The sequence below is a fragment of the Quercus lobata genome, chromosome 2 (genome assembly GCF_001633185.2).
Source record: "Quercus lobata isolate SW786 chromosome 2, ValleyOak3.0 Primary Assembly, whole genome shotgun sequence".
NCBI lineage: Eukaryota > Viridiplantae > Streptophyta > Magnoliopsida > Fagales > Fagaceae > Quercus > Quercus lobata.
The window spans coordinates 13,390,020-13,401,151 of NC_044905.1; the positions used below are offsets into that span (position 1 = coordinate 13,390,020).

Genomic DNA, 11,132 nt, shown 5'->3' on the forward strand with positions numbered 1-11,132 from the left:
TAATTACATTGGTATCAGAACACTATCCAGACAAAACTAGTAAACAGTATCCTACCGACACAAGAAGACAAAACTAGTATTCTACCGACACAAGAAGACAAAACTAGTAAACAATATCTCAACAAAATATTGTTCATGAACAATCCTGTTGCACCAGAGTGCAACAGCAAAAGCAAATCCGCTTTTGGTGCATTTCACCCCAATAGATGTGATGATGAATGTAAACATGAATAATTAAATTATTATTTTTATTATGATTCATATTATGTATGGTAAAATTTGTAACATACGCATTATCATTTTTTTAAAGGAAAATAGACCTCACAACTAAGTAAAAGGGTGTCCACAAGTTGATTTGGGTCTGGTTTCGAGTCAAACCGCTAGTCGACTAGATTATTGAGGGTCTAGAATCATGCCACCCATTGCTAACCGTGGATCTTCACTTGCCACACCTTAACGAGTCTAACGGTCGAATCCATCAAAACACCTTGGTTAGACAAAGTTGTTACTTTCGTTATTATTTTGATGGATCTTGTCTCTTTCCATTAAGATCTCATTGTATTGGTCGGGATATTGTCAGACCTAGTTGAGATCTCACTAGAATTTTGATTTATGGAAGACACACATGAAGAAAAGCAAAGATCGACGAAGGTAGAAGGCCAACATCGATTGTATCGAGCTCATCAAGTTTTGAAAGAGGGCACTTGCTACTTGACCCGATCTCATCAAATTTCGAAAAGGAGGCAACCCGCTGTCAACAACCACATTGAGCAAATCAGTCAAATCTCGGATCACTCAGTTCGGGTAGCGGATCGGGTTGGACAATCCTAAAAGAAGAATCTAGCTGGCAAAATTGCACCATCCACGTCAACATCAACTCTACGAGTCCCATCCCGCTTGCACACTTGGCAGTTGCTTAATTCTTAAGGCTTTTGGCACACGGCGTGCGGCAAACCCACGCGCATATCCCAAGACCGTTGATCTTAACTCACTCACTTCTCAGTTCCCACCTTTGAAATATGAACGTTTTTCTCCAATGGAAAGCGCAACACTGACATCCCCTTTCGAAAAGCCGATTCCCTTTTCATGCCTACAAGTTGTGAAATTCCCAACCGTTGGCTTTTCATTGCGTAGTACGATTCGTTTTCTCTTTTTTCGCATAAACTTTCCAAATTCTCTGATCGCTTTTTTTGGGGCTAAATTCTCCTTCATCTTATGGACGGAACTGCATGATTCCAATTCGGTGGTCTCGACCGAATCTTCAGCTTTTCTCTCTATTTATTGGCCGAGTTCGCTACCCCATAGCCCACACTGCGTTCTCAACCTCAAGCTTTTGGTATGTGCCTTCCTAAGCTTTTCATGTTATTTTGTTTATGCTTGCAAAATGTTGACATCGATAACTGTTAAACATGAACTACTATATATATATATGTGTATGTATATATTTATATTTATATTTGAGCTAGTGACGTTTAAAAGATTACTTAGCTAAATATATGAGCTACCCATTACTTTGTTGTGAGATTTATGGCGTTCTATAAGGTTTGTGGAAAGTATGAGGGTGAGGAAAAGAAAGTTAGAATAACGGTTAGATTGGGATCATGTTGGGCACGTCATTGTTTCTTCTCTCTCATTCTTCATGTTAAATATTAAGTTGTTGATAGTGTCGGAAAATCCTAGTGCCAGAAAATATCAAATTTGGGTTGTATCGATAAAATTGTGTTAAGGTTGAGTTTGGGCCGGAAGTTGCTTAAAGACAATAAAATTTCAATATGCTCAAAGACGATGAATTGATGATCCATTGCTCTATATTTTGCACCATAATGAATCTCTAAGTGAATTTGTTTTATTGGAATGTAGATATCCGGAACTTCAAAATGGGTACAATTTGAATTTGAAATGAGTGAGAAAATGATTTTTTTGAAGGTGGCACATTATGTTGTTCTTGAGAGTTACTCTTGTCATTTGCTTGAGTGAAAGCACTGGGTTCTGAATTCCAAATTTTGCTAGAAAAATTATTATTGCTTAGTTTTAAAGCCTACTTTCTGAACCTATATGAATCTCCTTATGCATGAATTTTAGAGGGGAGGAAGACTTCTTTATACCAAAGTTAAAACTTTCATATCTTGAAACATTCTTCTTAAGCATAAACAGAGAAAAATCATCATTGTGCCCAGAGAGAAAAAAAAAAAAAAAAAAAAAAAATTGTGTGTTCTTGATAACACCCCGTGTCCTAAACCTTTCTTTGAAACCATTTTTTTTTTTTTTCCAGTGAGTTTACTACAACAAATCTTCAAGGAGGTTCCTTGGAGTGCCAGACGTTTTGGTTCGTGGGTAGAGAAGTTCTTGGAGGAAATTACTATAGAAGGATTCCAAAGGTTCTGGGGCTATGGTGGAAAGTCAAGTGGGGCGTTTGCAGAGGTTACAATAGAGAGTCTAGCTGTAAAAGTGTTTTATAAGTAGAATTTTGTATCTCTTCCTTAGTAGATTTGCTCTAGAACTAGGTCCCTAGATTAGTATTTTCCATTAAAGAGGTTCTTCATTGGTTTCCACTTCGTTACCAAATATCTGTGTGCTTTTACTGCTTTTATTATTATTGTTTTAGTTTTACTATTTGATATCTGTGGTAATATCAATTTGCTTGTGATATCTGTGTGGGAATCCCAAGAAACTCGTGCAATAAATCCGTTCATTTCGCTGCATAAATTTATTGGGGTCTAAACTAGATTTTTCACTTATATATATAAGTCGAACAGTATCCATACCTTGTGAGTTTGTTGTGGATTCAGGATATCTTTGTGCTTTGTATTGGGCGATCCGGCGGCAACATTTGGACGACTACCCTGTAATTCATTATGGGTTACCTGAGCAATGTATGCATCCTGTTTCCAATCTCTCTCAATAAACAAAGAATACTCTTTAACAAATTGTTTCTTCATATCTGAACCTTTTAAACACTTTTTTTTTTGGTTGATAAATGTAGGTTTTTGACCTGCATGTTGCATTTCTTTCTTTAATCTTATATTTTGTTGAAATTGCAGGGTTTTGATGAAAGAAATCAGCAGAATGATCTTGGTATGCCTTTTATAAAAAAGAAAAAAAAGGGTCAATTCTTTTACTCGTTGGACATGCATTTTATTCCTTGTTTTATTAATATGAACAGCAGTGTTAATAACATAGATGAAGTCATGTTTATAAATAAATAAAATAGATTATGTCATCTAACATTGACATTCATTGAGAATGGAATTGGTATCTGATGATATGAATGCTCTATAAATGTAGCTCTGAAATGACATAGTTTAGGCTCCATAATTGTTTTATGTGTATGTGTAGAAAATTTGGTTAGATAGAGAAGTATAATGATTTGTGGGTATAATTAAATGTTGAGATAGATTATAAGAGGTGAAGATATCTGAAACTTTTACATGTTTTGATGCACTCACACACACACACACATCTAAAGAGGAAAATGAAATAGAGACAGGGAATAGAATCTTGACTTAAGTTGTCAATTTTTGTAAGAATGAGAACTTTAATGTTCATATCCTGAAGGAGAAATTGGAGATAGCGAAAATGAGGGGCTTTGTTGATCCTTGTTTCTCAGATTTGCGTTGCTGGTGGTGCAGTGAAACATGAGTCTGAGTTGAAGGGTGTCATAATAAGTGTTATTTTAGAAATATTGGATTTGTGAAGAGAAAGATATGGATCTTTTAATTGATTTCAAACTATGATGTTGGATTCATTTGCAGGTGCAGTTGTACATAGTGGAAGAGAAATCCTTTTTCAGGTAAGATTGACAAGGATATTGTCTGTTATTTACTCCATAGAACAGAAAGCCATTTCTGGGGCCAGTATCACCTGACAGTATCCTGCACATAACATCTGTAATCTATATAAGATAAATAAAACAATTGAATTTTTCCAAACGGGATATGTCCGGTCTGATACAGAAGCTGTTACAGCTTTATTTCTGAAATATGTAAGGTTTGGTTACATTCAATCATACCAGACCTCAGATTTTGATTGCTTAGACCTGCTAAGAACATTGCCTCTCCAATAAATTGGGGGTAAGGCCACCTACTATGACCTCTCCCAGATTGTGACAAAAAAAAAAATGTTCTACAGGCTTTTAACTGGGAGTCTCATAAATATGATTGGTGGAGAAATTTGGAAATGAAAGTTCCTGATATTGCAAAATGTGGATTTACATCAGCATGGCTGCCACCAGCAACTCATTCCTTCGCACCTCAAGGTTGGAAAAATTAATTCATTGAACATGTAAATTGACTTTTTATATTTTTGGATCTTACTTAACTTGTTCATTGTGTTTTTTGTCATTTTCCTCTCAATTACAGGTTATGTTCCACAGAACCTTTATTCCCTCAATTCTTCATATGGTTCTGAGCACCAGTTAAGAGCTTTACTTCAAAAAATGAAGCAATACAAAGTTAGAACGATGGCGGACATAGTAATCAATCATCGTTGTGGAACTACTCAAGGGCATGGGGGGATGTATAACCGTTATGATGGAATTCCTTTACCATGGGACGAACATGCTGTCACATCTTGTACTGGTGGATTGGTAATGATACTTGCATAGCTAATATATTTTCAATTTGGCATGATGCCTCATATATTATTATTATTATTAGGGTAATCAAAGCACTGGGGACAACTTCCATGGGTTTCCAAATATTGATCATAGCCAACAATTTGTTCGAAAAGATATTACTGCATGGCTCCAGTGGCTACGAAATAGTGTTGGGTTTCAGGATTTTCGTTTTGATTTTGCAAGAGGGTAACTATTATCCTACGCTTTGAAATCAGTTGTCTTTTATTGGATTTACTTGCTGCTCATTGTTCATGTCTCTTTGTTTTAATTTAGTTATTCAGCAAAATATGTGAAAGAATATATTGAAGGAGCTAAGCCATTATTTTCTGTTGGGGAGTACTGGGATTCTTGCAACTACAATGGTCATGGCTTGGACTACAACCAAGGTATAATGATTCATTTATGCTTGTCATGGACCAGTCCAAAACATTTGATTGCTTGATTTATCATAAAGAAAGTTAGCTGAACTGTAAATTGATAGATATAAGTTTTGTCTAGAACTTAGAATCTGTGGAAAAAGAAATCAGAAAAATAGAAAATAAGAAAGCAACTCTTGAGGTTGATCAAATACCCTAGTTTTAATAATTAATCTATGACTTGTGGCTGACATGTAATCTTTAGTTTCAGCTTTGGAGGGTGACGAGTTTTGGTTTACACTATTTCAACATATTAGTTTTTTTTTTTAAAAAGTAATGCAATTTTTATTGCTATCAAAAAAGAGAATTTCCCAATTATAAAGGGTGTAAACAACTGAGGACCATACAATCAATCACACAAATTACATGAATCTATCAAAACACTAACAAACCATGAATCTATCAACATATTAGATATCATGGTGTCTTAGGTTGATGTTCTTTATTCAACATGTATTTTCTTATGTATATATGAAGAAGGACTTGAGGCATTGTTGATTTTTCTTCTTCTTTTTTCCCCCTTTAATCTGAATGTCAAAAGGCATGCCTGTTGGGCTACTTTGGTTATTTCCATTCCTTTAAGTTTTGTTAATGGAGTTTGACCTTTGGAAGAGGAGGTTATTTGCTAGAGAAGTAATTTAGATTATTTACCTTTGGGTGTATAACCAGTATTCTTTGTTGGTTCTCCATGTGTGATTCATTTTTTGGCTGAGTGAAATAATTAATGCCTAAAAAAAAAGTAATTTAGCTTTAAGAGATATACAAAGTACTGGATCATATTCCGTAAGAGTAGCATAGGTCTGAAACATAAATGTCAATTTATAAAGTCTAGCTTCTCCCTGTTGAAAGCATGCACTTGGCTTACTTTATTTTCCAGCCACAGAGATTTGGTGTTGTTGTTGTTGACTTTATCCATCAATATCATATACTGCCTCATTTTGAGCATCATTTTTTCAAATTTCTAATGGTTCCACCCTCACCTCCCCCCCCCCCCCCCCCAAAAAAAAATCCCTACCCTTTTTTATTAATAAATTTTTTAATTTTGTGATGAGCGTACTATTTCCGCCATCATGATTCTATTGCTGCTTCTCTGATGCTTCCCTTCATTTGCAATCTATACCTGCAGATGGCCATAGACAGCGGATAATCAATTGGATTGATGGCACAGGACAGCTTTCAACTGCATTTGACTTCACAACAAAGGGAATTCTTCAGGTATTTAGAGATTGTTATGTAGTTAGTGATGGTACTTTCAAATAAATATGGTAAGGGCATGGGGGTTGTTGATTGTAATTATCCATTCAAAAGGTTAGTTTTCAGGAATTATTAAGGCATATGCTCTCTGCTATGTTCAGTATGTTTGGGCTATCCTACACATGTAATATTAATAAATAACAGCAAGAACTACATTTTCCATTGAGGTCTTATACATTTACCTTAGAAAATATATTTATTTGTGCATTTCTTTGTAGGAAGCTGTTAAGGGACAACTTTGGCGTCTACGTGATCCTCAAGGGAAACCACCAGGTCTAATGGGATGGTGGCCTTCAAGAGCTGTCACATTCTTAGATAACCATGATACAGGTTCAACCCAGGTACTTAATTTCCTTTGCTATTAATGCAAGAGGGCTGTGATTATTCTTAGATGATTGTATGAATTTATTGCAATTGCTTGTGCACAGTCCATGCATGGTGCATAATTTTTTTGTGATGTATGAAACTGCATATGAATTGCATCTTTCTGGAAGGGTTCAGGTTAGGCTCTAGGATAGCTTACCACAGATGGTGGCGATTAAGATTTTGCTTGGCTGACATTTGAGCGTTTATAATATCAGTTAATTTGTTTGTAAAAGTAGAATAAAGTTGGTTACTGAGTTGGGTTCATTACTTACCCTATGTTGGATGAGGGCCCCTCTCCTCTCCTCTCCCCCCCACTCCAAGTGAGGTCAGATTTGTAGATAATAAGTCCTATTTGGACTTCAACATTTGTGGGATCATTCCAACTCCAAATTATAACCCAACATAATCTACAATTATGTTTTTTTTTCATATATAATTGTGATGTTTATGTTACCAGTTTTAATGTTTTAGATATTTATCCTATGTTCACTAATAGAAAGTATGGAATCAACTCAAGCTAGTCTTTTACTCTTGCAGGCTCATTGGCCCTTCCCCTCAAATCACATTTTGGAGGTATGTAAACTTGTTGTCTTCATGTAAGTTTTTTTTTTGAGTAAACAGTAATACTTATTAGAACACACACGAAAATAGTAATTTTAGTATTTTAAACCGGGTTTATAATACTTTACATAACCAGAGTACAACTTTTGTAGTTGTAGACTGGGATTATAAACAGTGGACACTAGACACACACAACTAATGTGGGATAAACATCCCTATATTTTTTTTTTTTTTTGAGTAAACATTAATGCTTATTTGAACACAGTTTGTTTCTATTAACTTTAGTCTTAAAAAGCAAAGAACTTTACTTATTAATTTAACCATCCAAATTTGTACTTTTGTCTAATAGGCAAGGTATAATTATTAATTACATCTAAGGCTTAGATGAGTTGAGAGAAAGTATGTGGTTGTCCATGTCACATGAACGTGGGTTTTATTTTTCTCTGTTGATTTGTGCCAAATATTTGGATGGTGCATAGGTTTTAATATTTGGATGGTGCGTAGGTTTTCTAGATAAATTGTTTAATCTTTCTGGAGAATCAACAATTAGGGAACTTGTGGATTTGATTTGAAGTAGTAACAATTTACAACTGTGCCTCAGTCCTCAACTTCATTATTTTATGCAAAGAAAATTTCTTAACTTTGCTATTTTACCTCTGCCACCATCATGTGGTAAAAGGGTGGGATGTGGTTGGTGTATATCTTAGCTTGAAATCTTACCATTATAGGCTTATATTGGTGCCTTTTCTATTGACAGCATTGTGAAACTAGTTTTGCATAATGAATCTTTTCTTTGTGGGTTTTCCCTCTAAATACATTTGAAATCTTGAATTTGAAAAGCCTCTCCTTTATCTGTGCAACATAAGGGAAGAAAATAACGGTGACACAAAAATCCTGTTCGACTCGGTTCAGAGTTATGTCATGGGTAATATCCTGCATGTAGGAATTTAGATTGCCTATGGTTAATTTCATGAGGTCTATCTGTCATTGTCCTAAACAGTTGGCCACCAGGTGGCAGGTATTACAACTTAAAACAGGAAGGTCACTACATAGTCTTTAGGATACCCCACAGTTTCTTTTTTATGAATGGCTTCTGAATTTGAGTATGACAACTAGTCGAGTATCCTACTACATTTTCTTGAAAATAAGCTTCTTATTAGTAGGAAATACATATCAGAAAATATTGTTTTTTCCTTCCAGTTCAAACTTCAAGCTTCAAATTAATATTATCACTCACTCGCCATCAATTTCACCAAGTCAAAAGAAAGTTTTGTTTATTTCTCATGATTTTTTATCTAATTCTTGAATGTTGGCAATGACATATGACTCCGTTATTTTCTGCAGGGCTATGCATATATTCTCACACATCCAGGGATACCATCAGTGTTTTATGACCATTTTTATGATTGGGGCGACTCCATTCATGACAAAATTGTGAAATTGGTATGCTGCATAACTATTTTTAACTTATGGTTCATTTGGGTAGAGATATTTATAGAGAAGGATTTGGGCTTCAAATTTTAGTATAAATGACTTGAATATAGTATGAAATAGCAAATTTTTTTCCATTGATGAATAGATTGAGCAAACTCTCCAAAACACAAATCATCATGTGCTGTGAAATTTATTGTCAAGCAATATATACTAGCAATTGTTCTTCAATTCTATTGATTCTAAATCCTCAGATGCAACCACTACCCCTTATTAAATTTTCCTCTTTGAGAAAATTTCTCCTTAGCTTCTCAAATATGTCTGCAGATGGACATTCGAAAGCGTCAAGACATTCACAGCCGATCATCAATTAGAATTATGGAGGCACAGCCAAATCTATACTCTGCAATCATTGGGGAGAATGTGTGCATGAAGATTGGGGATGGATCATGGTGCCCAACTGGCAGAGAGTGGTCACTTGCAACTTGTGGCCACGGATATGCAGTATGGCAGAAGTAATAATGCTTCCAAATGCTATCTCCATTTGCATATCTATTTTTGGGGCCAGGAGGCTTGGCTGGGGGTTGGTTTCTCCCTACAGCCATTTTATATATATTGTATTAATAATAAGGCCTCCAATCTCCAATTTTGCATTGGTAACCAGTGACTAATTTATATCTTCCGCCTGATACCGGGAAACATTTTATTATGAATAAGGCCTCCAAGCTTTACTTTTGCATTGTTAACATATGCATAGAGCGTGGTATCTTCAAGTTTTTTGATAAATTTAGTGACACGACAAATTTCTATTACTAAGATGGTAAGTGATGATGGGTGTATGATAAAAGCAATGTACATTATAAAATTGATGTTACACTAATTACAATTTATCTTAATCGGTTGTCTTCCTACCAACTTGGATCTGACATTCTCCTCAAAATACGTTTATCAACAAATGCCAATGGGGTTTGAGAAAGAGCATATTTTCTTAGCGTTGCTTAGGCTTGTACAATAAAAAATGCAGCTGCCCGGCCCATGCCCCATTGCCCCCCCACCAACCTATTGTTTGATGGACTTGATGCACAAAGGTCCATGGCAGGCTAAACTCAAGAGCCTAATAAGCAGGTTTTTGAAAAACCACTACAATCTCACTATGAGACGCAGCTTAAGGTTTGGTTCTAGTGAAACGTTTCGAACAAGCGGCAAAAATCAAATGCATCTGTATCGTGTCCAATGTACTAGAGCATTAAAGATAAGCCGAGTCCAAGATGCAGCAAGGGTACAGTCAAGGTTATAGCTGGGAAGAGAGCGATAAGCCTATAATTAACGATATGTTGTACTATAAGTCATAAGAATGTGACCATTCAGCTCTGCTCGTTTGTGTTATCTCTTCGGGTGAAAAGACTGATGACTAAGTGAAAATGACCGAAGGTGTTTCCACACAATACAAATGTTTGGCAACTGTATTACACAAATATGATTTATGAATTGCTCAATAGCAAGAGACAGTGAGACTTCAATGGTAATAATCAATAGAATTCTAGTAAAGAAAGATTTAAAAAACAGCTAGCTCGGTAGGTGCAATAACTTAGAATTTATCGTGCCCGGACATATGGAGTTAATGAGTTATGAACCCCCTACTGCATTAGTCAAATCACACTACAGTACGTACAGAGCATCTACGTGTTATGAATGTATATTATTTTCACCAAATGTATAAGATCTCCACGTATATATTATATCCAGGAAATACAGCTTTACATTCGAGGGACAAAATTTAGATGGTATAAGATCTGCAATTGAGCTGATATATATATGTGGATCTTGTGTGAATGGGTCCCAATGTATTGGAAGCCTATATTGGTAATAATGGATATCACTTGCATGGCACATATTTACAGAGAGGTTTTGATCCACCTACTTGTACCCTATGTGAGAGAGAGAGAGTCACATGGTAATAGAGCTGGAAAGAGCCTCCCACATCAACATCATAACAATCGTCATCGACCTCATCATTCATGTTTTGAATTGAAACTCATTAAGACAACACCTTGGCCACATGTCTGCTCTAACATTTCAATCAAACGGAACAACAAGACAATATTTCTAATTAATATCATGTCCTCAAAACCAAACCACTAAAACTATTCTCTCACGTGACGTACATACAGTGTCAGGATCTATCATCCATGGATAAAACAAACAAATACAGCCCATTATCCATCCTAAAGAGCTCGAAGCGCCCCAAAGGCTTTGTCCTTTTTAATTTCTATGAACTTTGTCATCTTTCTATAGTTTAATCAAAATCAAACGTACCCGAATTCCAAGTATCTTTCTCTCTCAAAAGGTCAAAAGTTACTGTGAAGGCTCGAAGGTCTATAGTTTCTCATCACTCGTAATTACAAACAATGATTCTACCAAAAAAAAAAAGAAATTACAAACAACAATCAACATGCATCATGTAGTTTCTCAAAAAAAAAAAAAAAACA

The 11,132-nt window shown here is 35.5% G+C and overlaps 1 protein-coding gene across 3 annotated transcripts; it reads left to right on the forward strand.

The window, feature by feature from the left end:
• Nucleotides 1-911: 911 nt before the first annotated feature.
• On the forward strand, nucleotides 912-9,389 carry LOC115974577 (probable alpha-amylase 2). Of its 3 annotated transcripts, none has more exons than XM_031094989.1 (14): nucleotides 912-1,336; nucleotides 2,273-2,459; nucleotides 2,790-2,873; nucleotides 3,042-3,075; nucleotides 3,753-3,790; nucleotides 4,129-4,255; nucleotides 4,359-4,585; nucleotides 4,656-4,801; nucleotides 4,889-5,001; nucleotides 6,158-6,246; nucleotides 6,504-6,626; nucleotides 7,189-7,224; nucleotides 8,557-8,655; nucleotides 8,971-9,389. In XM_031094989.1, exons 3-14 carry the CDS (start codon nucleotides 2,856-2,858, stop codon nucleotides 9,160-9,162), a joined length of 1,242 nt encoding a protein of 413 aa, XP_030950849.1. In that variant the 5' UTR covers nucleotides 912-1,336; nucleotides 2,273-2,459; nucleotides 2,790-2,855; the 3' UTR covers nucleotides 9,163-9,389. The 3 variants fall into 3 exon arrangements, with proteins under 3 accessions (XP_030950849.1, XP_030950847.1, XP_030950848.1); XM_031094987.1 differs by having other exon boundaries at nucleotides 2,273-2,421; XM_031094988.1 differs by lacking the exon at nucleotides 2,273-2,459.
• Nucleotides 9,390-11,132: the final 1,743 nt, after the last annotated feature.

Excerpts from the sequence above, each read along its gene's own strand:
- LOC115974577 (XM_031094989.1), top strand. Across the intron at positions 3,076-3,752 it reads AAATCAGCAGAATGATCTTG|GTGCAGTTGTACATAGTGGA; the intron begins GTATGCCTTTTA and ends ATTCATTTGCAG. Across the intron at positions 4,256-4,358 it reads TCATTCCTTCGCACCTCAAG|GTTATGTTCCACAGAACCTT; the intron begins GTTGGAAAAATT and ends TCTCAATTACAG.